The 20,850-nt window shown below is 39.2% G+C and overlaps 1 protein-coding gene across 1 annotated transcript in view; it reads right to left on the reverse strand.

Moving 5' to 3' along the window:
* The window catches only part of nphp4 (nephronophthisis 4), a 157,909-nt gene that overhangs the window by 111,876 nt on the left and 25,183 nt on the right, over window positions 1-20,850 (reverse strand). The window contains 4 exon segments of the mRNA XM_063881257.1: window positions 6,003-6,139; window positions 9,236-9,385; window positions 18,269-18,333; window positions 18,620-18,789. Coding sequence (XP_063737327.1) covers window positions 6,003-6,139; window positions 9,236-9,385; window positions 18,269-18,333; window positions 18,620-18,789 — 522 coding nt within the window.

A 20,850-nucleotide genomic window follows, 5' to 3' on the forward strand; every position in this document is an offset into this window, starting at 1 on the left:
ACACACAGATATATATATACATTTATCAATTAATTTATATATAGTATAAAGTCAAAATAAAGTGTGTGTGAGTGTATTTATGGCAATAAAGGGACATGGTACCCAGTGATACAGCGTGGCCAGTTAATGTGTTTTTAATTGTTTTTGGAAAACAAAGCTTTAGGGTCTAAAGAAAACATGTTAGTAAGAAACCAAAAAAAGGGTGTTTCGACAGAAGCAGATATTTTCCTAAGAATACACGCTTCTGTAGAAAAACTTTTTTTTGTGAGGATCAAAACAGATAGGAGGGATTAGACTACAAAATATGAATGCGATTGGAACCCAGGTACCCCTCAATAACACACCTGTTTGCTATCCTGGCTCCAAGATGGTGGAATGAGCTCCACCTTGATGACATCAGGACAGCAGAAACTCTGCATATCTTCCGACAAAAAACTGAACACCCATCTGTTTCTATTGTACCTTTGGTTTGGGAATTATTTTAAAAAGTACTTAAAAAGTCAATGTAGGTCCAGTAACTACCTCACCATCACTTGTAATGGTATGACTTGCTTGAAGTGAATAAATATGTACTTTCCTTGATGTTAGTTGTTGTAAGTCGCTTTGGATAAAAGCATCAGCCGATTGAAATATAATGAATAATGATACAGTGCAAACATTTTATTTGGTCAGAATATCTATTAATATTACTCAGCAGCTTTTGATGGCGCATCCATTTCAGGGGAGTCAATTAACATTACTTGTTAACTATTGTAGCTATTAGGTAATTTACCAATACAGTTGTGACATCTATTTGATTAACACTGAATGATAAGAATCAAGTTACTTCTGTAATTACTGGGATTCACACAATGTAAAATTGCATTATGATCACTGAAAATATTAGTTCCGCACAAAATATGGAACAAATACGGTATTTGCTTTTCTTCAACATTAACCTAAAAAAGAGCTTTAAGGTGACTGATATCATCATTGTCGAACGTTGTTGTGCTTGATAATCCATTCGATCATCATAACCAAAAAATATTTGACGTTTGATCTTGGCGCTCAGATTTCTGTACATAGAATCAATTAAGTTAATCTCATTTCAATGGTTTGATGATCAAAAGAGACAAGCCTTAGAAAATGATGGTTATATTTAGAATGTGAATAACCTGCCTTTTGTTGATGATGTGACCGCGATCTGTGCTTTCACAAAACTTTTTAAAATCTCTTGTCGCACAAGGGGTATAATAGGAATACCCGCTTAACTTTATGGGTACACAAATTGGAGGTCACTCCTGGTACATCACTTCAACTAAGAAAAAAGCAGTGACACCAAGACTTTTAAAGTTTATGAATCCATCTCCCCTCTTTCAACCACTGTGCACTCTCTGTCTTGTCTGACTTATAGGGTCTATAACCAGTCGCAGTCTATCCCGTCTAATCATTGGGTCGTCAATCATTTCCAAGACCTGCATTTCATGAATAATTGATGTGAGCCAAGTGCATTAAACCAAATTCCATTGCCCTGCATCAGTTACAGTGGGTACAGGCCCAATAAGGATGAGGATAAGGCACTAAGCTGGCATAGTCAGAGGTTCAGCCAAACTCCTGAGGGATGAATGTGAGGGACGCCTTCTATTTCCTGAAATGTACAACCTCCTCTGTCTTTTTTATAGTATCACGTCAACAGTCCTACTTTGAGTGAGCTTTCTTCTTTTAGGACAAATGAAAACTTCCTGGAGCTTTGTTGCCACAGCCTTTCTCCGTTCATTAAATCAGCCCGAGGCGTTTTGTTCTGCCTGCGGCACGGAATCAGTCTTTGCCTGCTTCTCTCCTCCTATTCTTTGTCTTCTGTTCTCCCAGGTCTTTTGATCATAGGCCAAGATGTTGCATCATTTCTGACAAGAACTCAGGGGCTTTCAGCAAGAGTAATTTCATTTATTGAAGATTTTAAGTGAACAGTTGCCACGGGTCATTTGAGGTGAAGTAGCCCCTGGCTTAACGCAAATTTGGGGAAGGCAGACATGTTTAAGGAACCCTGGAGGTAAATAGTGTTACATTTTCAAACTGAGGTTCAGAGTGTGTTTGAAGAGGTTCAAATAAGCCTGGTGCTAATTAAAGTATGCTATTAAGTTTGTTGAAGTAGTAGTTCACATTAAAAGCACATCAAGTAGGGCACTTGCTGTATAATATATGGGAAAATGGACTGTGAAAAGAAGCCACACTCTGCGATAGTTTGTGGAGCTAAAAATAGCAATACTTATGGGGAGATTATGTGACGACTGTATGTCAGGCTAGCAGCCAGCATAAAGGATTCGTCCCATGCAGCACCGTACATTCATTCGCCACCCAATTCATCTTCATTTTTGTCACTCCGTTGCTGCCGCTGTACCATTTTAAGCAGACACGCGCTGGCAAGGAGTCACAGTTCCGCAAACACATACACACACATTCTCTCACACAACGGTGAAACTGAGTTGGCGGGTGAGGTGTCAGCATCACTTCAGAGACAGCTTGATGACAATCCACACTTTTAAAGGTCACACGCACTTTCTTTCTCCGTCTGAGAAAGTGTCTCTCACACACACGTGCAAACATCGCTTTTTAATTAAAAGCTGCAATCAAGCCCACTGACTCCTGCATGTATTAACGCCTCTCGCAGACGTGAGAATGACGTTGTATGCAAGTTATAAAAGTCTGGAACATTTAACTTATCTACACAAGTAAGGCTGGATGTGAAGACCCTTCAGACACTATCGTACTAGTGAGGAAAAAAAGTGTTGAAACCCACAATGAGATCATTTCTCATGCTAACAGGTCACTACCCTCGCAGTGGAAACCAAAGAAAAAGTTGTAGCCTACTTTTCATTGTGTGTATTTAATATATATATATATATATATAATTAGCAATGCCGCAACTCATTTACCAAGTCAATGTCAACCCAAAATGGAATAAATGGTGAAGTCAACTATAGTAATTGTATTCTAAGGGTGTACATTTCACCTTGACATATGGCTTTCAATTTAGCATTCAATCCACATCCACATCTTTGTCTATTGTAAAGATATCTGAGTAATTACCAAAAAACGTTTAGTCAGACACAAGCAGCATCCTAATTGTCCCTTCTGCAAAACAGCGCTAAATGAGCAATAGCCATTTCAATTCTGTTGCAAAGTTCAGGCAAACTAAAAATTGAACAGCAAAAGAATACCCGCAGCCAATCAGTAACCACAGTCCATTGACGAAAAGGACAGTTAACCTATAACAACGGATTTCTTCCTGCCTTTAGACCAATGACAAGGCCTACCAGCTGCAGAAAAATGTATATCGTGGTGAGCCACGCTTTGCCGCTGCCTCGAGTGTTTCTTGCCTAACAGGCTAAGGAACTAAGTTATCTGAGTGGAGCTTAGAGTTTAACTACTGCTCTTTTGGACTGAAAGACCCAGAAGATTATATTGATATATATTGCTCATATGAAAAGTCTCCCTGTGGAGGTATTCTAGGAACATCCAACTGGGAGAAAAACTGGGAGCGGACCCTAAACAAACTGGAGAGATTGCACATCCCAAAGCCGAAGTGTTTAAGTATATTACTTGCCAATCAATGGTATACAAATTACAGCCTTCAGAGTCTCTTAAAGACTTATCCTGAGGGTGGCGCTGTACCTTTTGGAGTTCAAAATGTGAAATGGCTATCTGCCATTTAAATTCAGATTTTCTTGTTGGTCCATTAATTAGGTAATGTGTTCGTTCCTGTCCATCCCTCCATCTTTTTTTGGTAACATAATCTGCACACAGCCCTTTATAGAGAGAAAATAGCTGCTTATTTTCTGTCCTGGGACTCAGCACGGGAAGTTAAGGAAGGCTAATTTGCCATAAAGCCTCCATTTAAATTTAACTAAATTTAAATTGGCTGGCTAGTCCCTAAAGTAGTGGTTCCATCCCAAGGGCAGTTATGGAAGAGAAGAAAAGTTGGAGCCCTGAAAGAACAGCTCCCTCCCATAAGGGTCTGAGGGTGGCCTTAGGCAGGGGCCAATATTGCACGCTCAATAATATACCAGAGGGAGTAGAAGAAAATGTTCCCTGTGGAGTTTTAGACCTCTAATAGCGCTAAGAAGCAGTTTTTCTATCAGGAGGATGGACTTTCAAACACATGTGGTTGGCGCATCCAATCCAAAAGTGTCACAGTATTTCAGATCATCAAAATCACTGCGCCAACAAAGACGACGATAAGCTAGTTAACACGGAGGTAAGCAATGAGTCTAAAATACGTTATTAGACCGGAAATGCATTAGAGACGTTTGTTAGAACTCAAGGATGCACACAATGTTGAATACAAATATAGCTTTTGTTACCTCACAAGGTAAATCACAAGGTCCCTTTAATTCAGTCAGAATGCACCTCTACTTAAAGTGTCAATCAGACAGACCAAAAACCTTTCGACAACTTGAAAGGTAGTCCAAACTATGTTAGGTTTTTTCTATCGAATTTCAAATGTTGAAAAGCTTTTTACGGCTCTTTAGAGGTAATCTCTTTCCCATCTAAGTAAACACATCTTTTTTGAAATGTGTTTTAGAAAATGCATATTTAATCTTTTTTTCTTTCAACCTTTTCTTTTGATTTTACCGACTCCAAACTATTCAGAAAAATAAACAAAATCACTTTTATGGCATGGGCTTTTCATAACAGTCTTTACTCAACCATCATTAAAGCATGCAAGCCCAAATCCATTTGCAGTCCCCTAAAAAAAATGTTTATGCGGTTTTTCCCTCTTAGTACAATTAGTACAAGGTACTTGAGATGTGCTTGATAAACTCTAAACACTCCTTTGATCGCATGTGTTTGAGTCAGCAGATGTAGCCCATCAGTATCAAAGAGCAGCAGAAACGCGATACGGACTGACAGTATTGTCATATCCATTCTCCTCCCCTACTAAGACACATCTCACTTAGGCAGGAGTGAATGATAGGGCCCGTGGAAAGCCACTATACAAATAATTGCTAGTCCATAGTTGCACCTGTCAAATACAGTTAACCATCTGGGACTCTGTAGATGAAAAAAGGGGAAGAGAATAGATAAGCTCCATTTAGTCTGGGAGGTGATGTCCCTTAAATTGCAGTGGCAGCTGTAAAAGGGCTTGTGCTCGCACGCTGAATAAACGGAAAGTGAGATAAAGGAAAGCATCAGGCTGGAGAGAATAATCTTGGCAGAGGTATGTCAAGGCCATCGTGGCCATCTTTAATTTAAGGAGTGAAGCGAACTGTTACCCCTGAAGGATAAAATGTTATCGGGACTGTGTACTTGATTTTGTTTTTCCATTGTAAGCAAACCAAACACACTTAAAGGATGTAAGATGATGAATATGCATATTTCCAGGTAACTTCAATATTATCCTTCACCCTTTATCAGTAGGGGACTTTTCACAATAGAATGTGTAAGTGCATAATTGAAATGTCCAATGGTTGGCCACATCTCATTATATTGTTTCTGTCCCTAGTGTTTTTAGGATCAGATATAATAAGATAAGATTTTATGTTGCAACAACATAAAAAACAAAGCATTGCACATAAGTAGAAATTAAAGAGCAGAAAAAAACTATTCTTAAATGTAAACATCTCAAAATAGAAAAGAAACCACATTCAAGAGTAGAAAATATACAAATTGACAGTGAAGATAAAAAAATCGATAAACTAAAAGACAAATAAAATAAAACACTACGGTTTTTAGTGTATTTCTAATTAAATGTGTGTTTTTAGACCGATACAAAGAATGGTTTGGTGCTAGTTAGTATTACGGGTTAGGTTAGATTAGTTTAGTTGGTACGGTATTTTGTTGCTGTTAGGTGTTTTCTTAGCTTATTGTGCCAAACTTCAAATAGCTTATCAGTCTCATTTCACAGATCTCTGTTTTGTCTTGCGATTGAACTTTTAACAGTTTGTGAATCAATGAATTTAATTGAATGTGTCATATGCAAGTACTATCAAGGCTGAATGTGTGATGTGAAAGCCTGGCCTTACTGTGTTGTGGCAGTCAGCATTGATCAGCTGCAGCAGCTGGCCCTCAAACTTCTCCAGGGACGGCTGGAGGGAGATGGTCAGTCTGTTCAGGGTGAAGGGCAGCATCTTGAGCAGCTGAGGCCTCAGCAGAGCATCCCCTGGTGAGAGCACAAAACATAGCATCACATATCGACATGCCGTGAGGTTTACATGATGATTGTGTTTTCATCTCAGAAAAAAAAGGTTATTTTCCCTCGGGGTTTCTGAAGGAGGGAAACATATAGTGAGAAGTGTAATAAATGTGAGAAAACAGGTTATGAAACACTTGTTGGTATCTCTCTTTGTGACCCATTTTCAAAAGTTCCCAGACAGTCTCCATCATCCCCATACAATGTATCAAGGCATTTCTACAAAATTAAAAAGAGAGGTCAAGTGGAAACCTCGATTCAATGCAGTGTTACAGCCACGCTGATTCTACTTACTGTGTGTGTGTGTGTGTGTGTGTGTGTGTGTGTGTGTGTGTGTGTGTGTGTGTGTGTGTGTGTGTGTGTGTGTGTGTGTGTGTGTGTGTGTGTGTGTGTGTGTGTGTGTGTGTGTGTGTGTGTGTTCTATTGAAGTAAGCCAAACTCTATGTTACTTTATCACTACTTTCAGTATTTGTGCCAGTTTATAAAAAACGCTTGCTGTTCCACAGCAGCTTTACTTGTTGAGATGTCTGCCTCAGCCTCAAGTGCTCCATTTCATATGTTACAACCCTGGAAAAAATTACAAATTTGTCTTAAATCTCAATCTCTACATGTATGGCAGCAGTTCCAGCGTGTGATCAATTCCAACATAGAGAAATGTTGTCAGTAGTTTATAGAATAAAAAAACAACAACATTTGACTCAAAGATAAACCTATACATAGTGAAACTGGTCTCTTAATTTTTTTTCACAAGCTGTAGATACCCCTTGAGTATGTGCTTTACAGTTAGTTTGTTTGTTTGTTTGTATCAATAACAATAAACATTTTTGACATGGGCGTTAACCAAATTAGGAATGAAAAAAGCGTAAAATGCTTGTGTCGATGCTCCAAGTAGGCTGAACTGTGAATGAGAGTAGATGAAGAAAACAACTGATAAAGTGCCACTCAGGAGATTTGTTGCTAAAACAAAGACTACTACTTTGTCAATATGTCCAAGGCAAAGTTTAAATGCTATCTTCATGTTTAAATATTACTTAGTTGGTATTAAAGTAGCTAAATTGGTGCATAAAAATTATGTCAGATGATGGTGCGCTCAAAGAACACCTGCAGCTTGTTAGAAGTGGCGGTGCGCAAGAAAAGGTACCTTATAGCAAAATTAAAAACAGTGAGTACCGGCCCACTTTAAGCACTGTCATGGAGGAATCCATAAGCTTGTTTTGGTAGCAGATGTACTGTGTGCATGGTCAGATCTCACTCTTTGATTTGAAATGTATATAATTGTTTCTGAGAGACAGCATCTCCATCTAAATGACTGCTCCATTGATCTGTGGTATGCTGCCTAATGTCAATCACTAGAGTATTTACACCACAGAGAGAGATGCCGCAGCTGCTGTCAAACAATCCAACAAAAACTGTTTCCATCTGGGGTAAATTGTATTAGAATCGATTTGTGAAAGCATTTCAGGCAATGGGCAAAGCAGAGTGGCCTGTGAAGTCCACACTTACCCCTTTCAGACACAACAAAGAGAAATAACCAGTGTGATTGTAATCTCTTCAAGAGTAATGTAGCCATCAAGCGTTTTATTGCAGCCCCTTGTCTCGTGAGCACAGAGTTGGACTGTTCTGAATGCGGCGTGAATATCAAACTGGTGGCTGTGGTCTTAAAAGGAAGCTTAGGTCTCTGCTGCTCACAGCCCCAGAACATGAAGAGGATTACCCGGCTACCATACCTCCCACTGACTCCCAATGATTATAGCTCCGCACTGTCAGACTTCATTACATTCCCCCTTAGAAACTTACTTTCTAAGCACTGCAGACATCTCAACTCCTGATGGGAATAAGTTTTCACTATTAAGTACCATGATGACTGTCCTGTTTGTTCAGTTGGAAGTTGGAGAAAGGCAATTTGTTTTGGGAGATTACACCTGATATGTGTTGAGGGTGTTGGTGATGGATGAGACACATTTTGATTGATCTAGCTTGAGTTTAGGTGACTTTTTTGTTTGCTTCAACTGTTTTAAAAAGGGGACCTATTATGCTTTTTGGTTTCGCCTTTCCTGCATTTAGTGTTATATATGTTTTTGTGCAGTTAAATGGTCTGCAAAGGCTAAAATCCCAAATTCCAGGCCAGAGGGAGTGTCCCTACCATACTCTTCCCCCCTTCCTGACATAACTTGATTGTAGTCCTTTGTTTACTTCAGTTACATACTGACATCACTAGGTAACGCTTGTGCTTCTTTTGGATAGCGCTCACACACTTTGTACGCTAAGGGAGGGGACATCTCTAAGCGGTTGAGATCTGGCCAGCTAACCAATCAGAGCAGACAGGGCTTTGGTTTCAGACAGAGTGTGAAATGAGGTGCTGCAGCACAAAATAAAGCACTTTCTCACAGTAGAGGCAGAGCATACAAATATGAAACCTGAAAATTAGCATAATTGGCCCACTAAATGAGGACTAAATATGCATCTGTTAGTATCTGTAGTGTAAGAATCAACTAAGCTTCATGTCTTTCAATTATTTAATGAGATACATAAGGCTGCAGAGCAAACACGGACACCTACATGTGTTGGTTTTCTCCAACATATTATTTTTTTGTTCGAAAGGACGAGTTTGTGAATAATAAACACAATACACTGAACAACAGTCTAGACAACATTTTGTCAATAGACAAAATCTGCATTACTTACCCTCAACAACGACAGCAAATGTTAATTGTGTTTATCTTGTAAAGCTGAAAAAGTGTGCAGAACAAGGCAGAGAAATTAAGCGAAAATGGTAAAGGTGGACATGGAAATATGTTAATGGTTGAAGAGAGTCTGCAAAGAGAGTTGGAGAGTGAGGTTAACTTCAGGTGAGCTGAAATCAGATGGGGCGGATTAAAAATAAAGGATTCATACAGCTTTATAACGGTAAAGTTCAAGCACTTTAACGAAAATGTTCAGATACTCAAAGCTTTTGTCATCACAGTGGTACATTAAATGCCTTTACAAGAACTGCTCCAGGTGAGATGCTAGGAGAAAAACAAACCGATACAGAATGGTTTCATTTTAAATATTAAAATGGTTTACCTGTTGGAGAAGTTGCAAGCCCTGGAATGTTCTCATTTCCAGATATGAGGACATTTTCTGGAAGGAGGTGCATCACGGAAACCAACGCCTGGTGGTTTTTTATCACATATTCTAAATGTGCTCCATCTATAGTCTTCAGGAGACTGCTGTCTGTAAGAAAAAGACATTACATTAAACATTACCCGAAGCGACTTTCAATAAGTGCAATCAACCATGAAGATACAAACAAAAAAAAAAGAAGCCATTAGCTTTCAATAAGCCAAACCGATGTTAGTTCAACCGCATAGGTTATAAATAAGCAAAATCTTTAAAATACATTTATGTAAAACAGCTTTTATCATTTCACATGCATTTCCTGACAAACAAGCAAACGACCACTCTGAATACAAATGAGTCAGATTTGACATTCCACCCCACCATCATTCCCAAACCACCCAAAGAATCAATCATCTTGGTGCGTCTTATATTTCCCCCAAAAAGCTATGAGTCACAGACAACATGACATCCAACACGCAGATCATTTTTCAATATTCCATTTGGGTGCTGGTGACCTAGGTGCAATGTTCCATTACACTGCGAGCATCGTTTTCCAGGGCTAAACTGAAATGACAACCATTCGACTTGGAAAAACGCGCTTCTCCGGAAGAGCACCGCAGCGTGGATGAGGAACAAGGTATGAGCAATGAGGTAAACATGGTTCATCCTTCAAGCAGGCCATCCAATGACAAGGTAGGACCCACAATTCCTGAAAGCACCGACCATTTTGAAGGTGAGCAAAACGGTGTTTGATGCGCTGCGTATGTTTGGCTTCCTTCAAGCCTGAACAGCATCACAATCTCTCACTGTGACAGGGTTAATGATTTTACCTTCAAAGTCATCAGTGACAATCAATACAGGAAGTTCCATTTACTCCCATAAGCTGTCTCAGCAAGGTGACAGTGAGCGATCTGAAGGTGAGCCGTTGTGGTAAGTGAAACGCTGGTCATGTCTGAGAACATCCAAGTGCTTGTATGTGTTTTGTTTCATAATTATCATGGTAAACAGGGCTTGTATAAAAGCATTAAAGGAGACATATCATGAACCATTTTTTTAATGCCTGTCCACTTACCTTCAGCTTGCCAACAATCCCACCAATGGCGAAACTGCCACGAGAGATCAGCCATCTAGATTCTGCTCCCCTTCTTATGCACAAATTGGCTCATTACAACGTTCCAGGCTTAAGAACCACCCTTGCAAAGGTGTGCTTTGTTTTTCTCAAGACTACAGCGTAGACTGGGTTTTATTGGTGTGGGGAATATTTCAGACACAGTATCACAAATATATTATGTTTCAGTAGAAACCCCAAATACAAGGATAAAGCTGGAGATACGGTGTACATTATAGGGGTGGGAATCACCAGGGTCCCCACGATACGATACTATCACAATACAATACTATCGCAATACTTAAGCCACGATATGATAGTATCGCGATTTTACGATATGGTAACTATTGCGATACGATATATTGCGATATGGTGCATTTCTGATTTCTTTCTCTGCTGACTCCATTTTTTTTTTGACTAACTCCCTGCCAATCCCACTGACTTTACCCATGGCCATGATTGCACAAGAAAAAGCTCAGCACCATCTAGTGGATTGAAACAGCCATAGTTACCAAAAACTTTAATTTTGATTTGCAATATGAATAGTTTATATAATAAAATATCAATACTTGGTGTCCTTGTATCCATACAATATCGCGATAAAATGCTGTATTGATTATTTCCCCCACCCCGAATACATTACAAGCGATATTTGAGATTTTCTGTAAAGGCATTAGGTATGCAGAGCAAATAAATACATATAATTCAATATATAGGTATATAGGCTTCATATTCGGGAACAAAATACAATTTCAAGCTTTGATCAACATAAGATGATGGATATACCAAACCCAATTAACTATCTGAAGTATAAAAAGTGAAGCTATTGCCCAATGGTAGCTTAACAACGCTATGCTTGAACCAAGCACAGAAGTTAACATTTGCAATCTTTTAACCGATAAAATAAACATGGCCAAATTACAAATGGTTCACGATGGAATCAGATTAGTAGATGTCTGATAAGAAAACACATTGTAGGTTACATTTGTTTAAAACAATTGGATCTTTTTGACGTGAAACATTACAAAGATTGGAAGCTGAGTTCAGAGCAAAGCAACATCAATTTTTTTCTGTAGACAGCTTTCATCAATTTTCAGGCCAGTGCCTTTATCTTGAAAGCCACTGAAAGGTAACGGAGAGGGAAAGATGATGTAGTATATATTGCTGTGTTCTCTTTCTCTCCCTGTCCATCACTCATACCAGTCCTTTAACTCTCTCTAACAGAGAACTTACTACAAAGAATTGCTTATTTCTAAAGCCCAAAAATGGTTCGGCAAAATGTCTGAGATTGCAGCACAGCTTCAAACGGTTTCAGTGGCAACAGCAGCTTTTATTAAAAAAAGTGTTTCTCACCATGAAACAGAAAAAGTAGGGTGGGTTTGAAGGGGAAGAAAAAAGGAAGGGAGGGAAATCGAGCGGATAACTTTCTTGACTCAGTTGGTGCCCAGGTGTCGGCAACTTTTTCATCATTTATTTCTCGCTATTCATTATGCATCAAGCTCGGGTTTCAGTCAGATGCTGTGCATAGATTAGAAAACTAGCCCAAATCTTTCCGTACAGCAGTGGTGTGGTACCTCAGAGTCAGTTGAGCAGCATCTTGGCAAGAGATGTGACACCAAAGAATTCGGGGGGGAAATGGCTCAGCATCACAAAAACAGAAGCAGTGGTTTTGGGAGATGGTTGAGCGTAGAAGAAGAAAGTAATTAAGATGAAAACAAACGGGGAGATTTTTTTATAGAAGGTTGTGCTGCCAAGTTAGGTAAGAAGAAAGGGACTTGCATTGGTTTCTATGTTTAAAGAACGTGTATTATTTCATATCTATGTACTGTGTTAAGTCATCCCTACTTTGATTCTTCAGCACGTTATGTCCCAAAGACCAATGTCAAGGGTGAAACACGCAACTGGGACGCAAAGATTATTACATTAAGTAAACGGGAAAACATAACCTCATTCTACCCTCTTGAAATTAAGGTTGTGATGCTTTACTTTTTATATACATGTAAATTGATGGATTTTAGACTTGTGATTAGACACATCAACTCATTTCAAAATGTCAGTTTGTGCTCCTGTGAATGTTTTATTTTTCAATTATTTCCAGACAGATTGTTGTGGAAATAAAAACCAGCATATGCACTAGGTGAGATATTTTAAAGTTTTAAAATAAATGTGTTTGTCAAATTACATATATATATATAGTTTTTAAATTACTTCAAACATTTTAGATGACAAACAAAAAAGAACAGTTTACATGCTGTAAAGAGTTTGCCGGGGCTCAATATGAGCCTAAAGCGCATAACGTTCCAGGTACAGGAGCCACAACAGGGGAAAAGTGTTTAACTTCATTATATTTGTTGGAAGTTTGAAGTTCACCCAAACAGCAATAAAGCTTGGCGTAGGTGGAGAAAAACAAACACTTATGTGGGTTGCCTTCGCGTCAGATATGCAGGGGAAAGCCTTTTGAAGGCACCGGCAAATCGCTTTATCTTGGCCACAGAGAGGCTTTTCGGGATATCAGTGAGAAAATTTGTCATGTCACTACCTTTCTGTGCCCCACACAGACGTACACACAATAAATTGATGCATTGGGGTGTTGCTTCACATTAAGATATGCTAATGTGAACACAATGTACCATCTGTTTGTCCTCTCATCGCACTAAGAGGGCCCCAGAGAGCAGCCCTCCAGCTTTCTTATTCCATTTTTGCTTCTCTCTATTACTTCCTCTTTCCTCACAGTTGGTCGAGAGGAGAAACTTAGAAGGGCCAATGAGCTTATTGCCTCCCTTCGTGCTTGTTTCCTCCTTCTCTTTTTGACTTTCAAAAGCCCCAAGGCAACTTCCTTTCCTCTATCTCCTTTTCCCATTTCCTGCCTCTTGACCCTGACTCCAGCTCTGGAAAATAGAGAAGCTTTGACTTCACAAATGTTCTTTCTTCCTCAGTTTCAATGCTCCCTTTCTGTTTAAATTCAGATTGACTTCTCTCCAATTCATATTTTAGCATGTGGGTTTTCACCATTCAACCCTCCCCCTTTGGTCCTGTCTTTAGTGTAAGTTCTATCTAAATCTATTTTTAAAATGTTCCTTGAAAGTGAAAAGCATGTTTATCCCAAATTCCACAGCTTCAGAGGCATGAAAAATATTGAATTTTCATGCTTTTAGCTAAACCACTTTTTATCTTTTAATCAGCCCAGTTTTTTCTCCTATCTAATCTTTCCATTAAATTATGTAATCTGGTAACGTTCAATTAAAAACATGACAATCACCATAATTAGAAGTATGATAATTTACTGTACGTATCCCTTTACCTTGCATTGTTTCCACCAAGTCAATCTTCTAAACAAAGCCCTTCTACTTTGCTTCTTACGTATTTTTCCTTCTTCGTGTTTTTTGTGCCTTTATCAAGTTCCATCCATTAATTAGCCCATCCCCAAGAGAGGGGACATGTGTGTGTGTTACTCAGCCAGTGGCAAAGAGCCTGGCTAGGCAGTGGAACATAGAAACATAGTGTTTGGCAGCCACCTACAGTATATCCTGACGCTCACTGCTCACACTCTGGCAACTACATCCACCTACACACAACATGCACTGGCACTACCCTGCAATGAGCTCCTAACGTCCAAAAGGGCTGTCGTACAAGCTGGCATGGTCACTACAAAACTATGGATTCTGTTTTTTTATGACAGAAATGAGGAAGGGCTGAATAAATGCATACATTAAAATAAAAATGCTGTATGAACATGCTGTAAATAAGTCTTTGCCTCCTCCTACATATATTGGTATGCCTTTCTGTTATTTGTGTGTATATCATTGTTTCCATTAGCTGATATTTACCAAACTTTAAACGAAAAAATCCTGAAAATGTGAATCTCTCTGGTTCATCGGGTCACCAAAACGGATGTGTGAGGAGTGTGATTTAACAAGAGAAAGTTACTATTATATGGATACAAACATGGGGTTTTTTGGTTAAAACGTTTTACTAATTTGCAACCGTTAGCTGTCTCTTTAACTCACGTAGTTTAGTAATTAACAGCTGTTGCAATTGAAGGGGGCTATGATGCACCTTGGAGACCAGAAGTCTACTGACATTTGTTACCAATCATGTTGAATGGTGATTGAAATGCTGGTATACGTATGTATCGGTACTATAACTGTCACCAAATGTGTTTTTTCCAGCCATCAATACTTTACTCCTTACCTTTTCTTATTCAAAATATTAAAAAAGGGGAGGGTCTTCAGAATCACCCAATTTGGTCGTAAATCTTGATGTCATGATTTGATTCTCAATTCAATACAGAAAACAGAGGCTACCATATTCTTAATCTCAGTTTCTGACTCTCACTTTACTGTTTGTTAATCTACATCTTTGTAAAAAGGTCTGTTTGACACACAACTGATAAAACATTTGATTGGTATACCAATTTGGTTCAGAATGATAACTCTCACCAGAGAAGGGATCTTAAGGACTATACAGCAAGTCTCATACTTTCCTTCCAGGACCAATTCCAGGTCAACATTTTCAAGAAACTTTCTGACCCTAATGTGCAGTGTTACATTGATTCTTGATCGATTTCTAACACACAGAGTTACCACGAGGCCACAGGGTATGTTTGTATCCTTCCGTTTATCTATCTATCTTTATTCCTACCGCTGGCAAGGTATTAAATGTAACTGTTGCTGCATGTTGTGATGCAGCAAACAATTCTCAGTGGAGTGTGAAGACAAAGACCACATTTTGCACTGTGAGCAGAGGGCAGAATACTGACCTACCTGTGTACTCCAGAGTACAGAGTACAATGGCTGGCCTTGGAACAGAACATACGCTTCATTGTGTCAATAAAAAGGGCCGAGGTGTGTTTGCTCTTCTGATTCAACCAGGAAAGTTCATATTGTATGTACACAGTGTACTCTGTACTAAAGATGTAATTGAAAGCACTTTTAATTTACTGAAGACACAAGGATGACACACACAAGCTCATTTTAGTCAATAGCCTGGCGGTCAATAGTTGGCTTCTTTCAATAAGTCAGTTCACAAAGATACCGAATCAAGAAAATGCTGGTCTTCGATGTGACAAAAGGAAGAATCCCGATCTCATACTAGTTAATCACAAAAACAAAATGGGGGCCATTTAGACAATGTTTAAAAAAACATTTCCAGAGCATAAAAAAAACCGTCATGCTCTAATGGCTCTAACACAACAAACAGACATTAAAAAAACTAGTGGAAACGGAGCCGACGGTTTGGTTGCCTTGCATTACATTCTTACGTTTGGCAAAAAGTTTATTCTAACACACCGCAAAGACTACAGCCAGTCACAAACATTCTGCGCCTACGTGAGAGGAATTATCTCGTAACAGCAGGCAGCGGTAGTCTGTATTGGTCTCTCAAATAGGCAACAAAAAATCTTGGACTGTAACTAAAAAGTGTTTTCCAAGCATTTTCACAGCATTCTCAACAACCACTCCATCCAGACGACCATGTCATTGTGAAAATATCCTCGCAGTTAGGCGATGGCCCTAAATACCAGCTTGGTGTGTCAATACGCAATTTGTGTGGTCTCCAGAAGCTCGAACCAAACTCCCACACCACCGCAGCCACTTTGTCGACGTGGTGACAAGAGTGTTTTCAGTCTTGTTGTCTTTAAAGGGTGCTCTTTGTTGATTGGTTGTTGATGTTTTTAATTGGTTGCTAACATATAAGAGGGCTGGTCTGTCCTAATAAGCCGGCCTGAGTGAACATGCCAAAGAAAAGAAAATAGAGATAACTCGTATAAGAGTGGCTTGCAGCAGATTAATGCAAATGTTGTGTCAGTGATGAAAGCAGAAAACTATTTATAACCCTCATTCCTGATATAACCAGGCTTAGTTTTGGGTTTTTCTATATGTTAACCTAAATTAACCATCCGATATATGCTGTTGCCATTTGTTTTGGTTGTTGAACCAGATTAAGTGCAGTAGTGACTTCGTCTTAAGTCAGCAGCTTGTTCAAGGCTTATGAGAAAGAGCCATCCATTGAAATAATAACATGAATAATAATAGTGAGTAGTGGGGAGTTACTGCCATTTGTAGTTTGAATTCATTCCCTTTTATTCAATTCAACACTTCAAGTAGTAACAAAGGTATTATTCTTATCCAGAGCTACTGTATTTTAAAAAACAAAGACAGACGGAAACTGAATAATGTGGAATACGGAATGCACGGAGGATAAAAAAAGAAAACTGTCAGAGTCCAGTGCATGCGTTTTCATTATAATTATTTCACACAATCAGACAGGAATGCTTGCTATAACGAAATGTACTTATTTCATTCCAGCGCAGAACAGTTTTAGGTACTTGTATCTCAAATTCACACTCAAAATGCTTCAAATCAAGCAGTAGATACAGGACTGTGCGTTCCTGTCCTGGCGGATGTAAAAGTGATATGGAGAGATTAAAAAAGGGTTCTGATGATAAAAAAGCAACAGCGTGAGTGGCAGCAATATCGCTTAGAACAAAAAAAGCAACGTTCCACCAAACAACAGGCGTGTGGTTAATAATTCACCGGGCATAAGAGTCCGTTTGAGAGAAGGTTTTCTAATATTCATGTGACATGATAGCCAAGACAGGAACTCTGGCTCTCACTGGGCACAGTGTTATTCATACTGTGAGGCACTACGGTGTTCTGTAATTCATAGCCTTGGTTTTTAGGCCAGGCGAGGACATATGTAGAGCAACCCTGAGCTTCTGTAGCATACTCAATCATTTAAATAGACTTGTTCTCAAATGCTAAATGTATAGACAATCCAATTAAAAGTTACAAATTGTCAAAAAAAACTCATGACTGATAAAAACAAAACTAACCACCTCAACCTCAGCAGGAAGATCCAGTTATGTTTATTCATTCAATCATATGGTAAAACATTCATTACCTATTTATTGTCAAAGTAATTGTTAGGTATCATGCAGAGTGCTCAGGTCTTTAAAATGGCTCTTGGCCACATGCACACAGGCTCCACAAAGAAAAAAGCAGCTAAAAAGAAACTACCAAAATAACCCAATCTGACCCAAGAAGTCAGAAATGATGGTCAATAATGCATTGACCCTACAGCTGCCTGGGAATACCTTCATTTCAAGTCAAAAAGCCAGGGGCAAGGTGTTGTCTGCTTCAACGTGTGGCTGTTCTCTCCTTAAGACTTCTCTGTTCGACTGAAATGAAATGCAGTTGACCTGTGCTCCTGTGATGGTACCTGTCATTTCACACTTGTGTTTTCTGCTTCACATTTCATTGCCCATTGTAATAAACATTTTATTGTTTTTCTCGAAAGGCCTAATACGCTGGGATCTCTTTTTGCAACTTTCACACCGAATATTTCTTCTGTTTTGCCTCATAAGGTTTGGAGTGGGAGTTTCTCCTAGTCAGCAAGGCTTGGATGGCAGTGCCAGCAGAGCAGGGTTAGATAGGTTCAATGATTTGTTATTCAACATAGTTCATAGTTTGCAATAAAGGCAATTACTCATGTAGTTTATACATCAATTTTTGTATAACTCCTTCATCTATTCCCTTCAATACTGAGCTGAATTGTCATAGCAGAGCACCCCCTAATGGATTGAAGTCTCCAGAGTTTATATCTTACAAACTTTCCTTTAGATAATATGAATTGTTAGCGAATCATTGATATTTAATTTCTAGAATATCTCGACTTGCAGTAGAACGGCAGAGCTGAGGGAGAGTACTGCATCGTGTATCGTCACGTGTACCTAAAGATGCGGTAGTTGTTAAGGTTCTCAAATACAAAAGCATATCTCGCCTTCCTGGCCTCTAAATATATAGTCCCACTCAGCATTCCCGCTGCACTACTCCAGGGTCAAAGTGAAAAGGAGTACTGATTCAAAATACGTATATAAAAGATGTCCTTACAGTCAACAGTGTCCTTCAGAAGAGGGTGTAGGAGGCTTCTTGGGGATCCATGGTGTAGATTCAGCCTAGGAAATACAATGAAAACAACCTGTATGAATGACTGACTGATTAGCAGCTATAGTTGCCAGTGTCTCTCAACTAAACTCACTTAGCAAAACAGAGCAAACACAAAACTGCGTATGTAAAGTAATAGCTTCATTAGCATCATGTGCTATGTATTGTTGCATGGGATTAACAGGTATGGTGGCTATGAGGTGCAGTCCCCTCATAGCCACCATACCTGTCCTTTAACAATCCCCTTATTGGAAACAAAGTGAGTACCTGGCTGGTGTAATTAAAAATGCTAATCACCTTCTGTCCCCATCAGCAGCCTGAGCCTCTGGCCTGTTGCTGAAAAGCTCCAGGACAGTGAAGCCTCGCCCCACTGCCTGCTGGGAGCCGTCTGGCCTGGGTGACAAGGACACCAGCTCCAGAACCACCTCCGTGCTGGGCAGCCGCAGAGACGTATGGAAGTACAGGACCTACAGAACCACATGATGAGATAATTGTTATTAAAATAACATGTTCAGAATGAAGCTTGGATTTCATCTAATGCCAATGTACACGATCCAAAATTAATTTCAAATGAGACCAAAAAATTACATTGGATATCAAATTGTGGTATACGCGGGTCAAAGCAGTAAAAAGTACTTCGCTCCTCCAGCATGCTGTGGCATTTTCCAAAGCTTTTTAATGTACAGTATATTGCCTTCGTTTTTAAAGTGCATTATGGGAATCCTGTCAGGGTAACGATATATAAACAAGTACAGATGGCACACCATCCCATGGTACCTTACTGGCATGGCATTAAGCATCAGCTCATACTGAGATCCAAGCTACTGTAGTCCAGGGATTGTAAACATAAAAACATACACGCATATTTGGAACTTTGGTTCCAGAGACACTGAACATAAACGGCTCTAAGTAACAGAAAGATACACAAATTATTAAAAGAGAAACATGGGCCATTGAAACAACTTGAACAGAAGAATAATGAGAAATGCTACTATAGTACCACAAACCCATTAGTTGAATGAATTAATGGCCAGGTTATTATAGTACATAATTCAACAGCTCCTAAAATAAGCGTATTTTTTAGCCCATAATGAAAATCACATCAGCAGACTTGATAGGGCATCAACTATGGATTGGAGGGAAATAAAATACTCCCTCACATAAAATGAGCAAATATGAGCAGAATGAATGAGTAACTTGGAAGAAAATGCAGTTTATTCTGATTATCAAGCAAAACAATGGTTTTGGCCTTTATTTTATCCAATTGTTGTGCTGCCTTTGATCCTCTGTTATGCCAGGCATGTTCGTTACAATCTTCATATTGCAGGTCTCCGAATGGAAGTGGCCAAACATCCAGGGTTGGCAAGCATACCTGAATGGTTGAATGTGTGACATCACAAACCTCGCATTCAGGAGGCGTGTATGTCCCTCTGTTGATGACACTCCTTAGGATTACATAGGGGGGGGTTGACCTCACTATTTTTAGACAAAATTTCAGAGGAGGACAGTCAAGCCTTTTGGGAGGCTGTTTGTAGTCGGTGCCAGGTAGGTGCAATTGCTTACAGACTCTGATCTGCCATTCAAAATGAAAATAATAACCCACCTACAGCAGAGCCACACTGATTTGTATGTACAAAGGCTTGAATATGATAAAAAGACCCACAAATTCTCTGTGATCCATTGGTCCCCGAGCACAATAACGGCTGTGATTTTTCAAAGCCATAAAGAAGAACATGACAGTGTCAACAGAAAAAAAAAAAAAATGGCATAAGTAGACATGAGCTACCTTGAAATACAGAGCCAATTTCTTCCAGCCCACTGTGGCAGAGGCTGATCATCTTCAACCCCGGCTATCAGACACCACAGAGCAGTATATTCAAATGTAAAACCTCAGAGGCATTCCTATTTCGGCCACATCAGTCTTTTATCTAAGAGCATGGTGGGTTTAAATTACTTGTTTTCCAGATCCAAACATTGCTGAATACAAATGTGAAGGGAAAGATTCTTTTTGAGCCAGGGTTTGATCTGTTTTTTGTCTGTTTTCGTGAATTCACAGGACTTGCCGGCAAAGGATGTTGAGAACTAGCTCATAACTGGTATGTCTGCTAAGATAAAAGTCTTCTGCTGGAGCAGACTCAACAAAAACACATTTTTGTGACATCAACACGGGCAGTGAGAGGGTATACGAGATGAGCAACACTGCCTGACAACTCAACATAGAGGAACATTTTGGAGAAAAGTTATTTTATGAAATCTTAACACTGTATTTCAGTTATACTCACAACAGAGTAGCCTAGGAAGGAGTTTTCAAACCGGAAAAAGTTAGCATGTTAGCCTTTACGGGTTACCTTGTGTTAAAGGCTTTTTTTGTATGTTTTTGTCTATATTTCCATATTTTATTTTTGTAAACACCCCACTTGAGTATAGTAAAGATTTAACATGTATTAAAAATGACAGATGCTAACAAGTTGCAAAAGGAGACTACTAAACTTCATCACCCTAACACAAGTCTGCCTTTAGCTTGGCAG

This window comes from Eleginops maclovinus, chromosome 1 (assembly GCF_036324505.1).
Source record: "Eleginops maclovinus isolate JMC-PN-2008 ecotype Puerto Natales chromosome 1, JC_Emac_rtc_rv5, whole genome shotgun sequence".
Taxonomy (NCBI): Eukaryota; Metazoa; Chordata; class Actinopteri; order Perciformes; family Eleginopidae; genus Eleginops; species Eleginops maclovinus.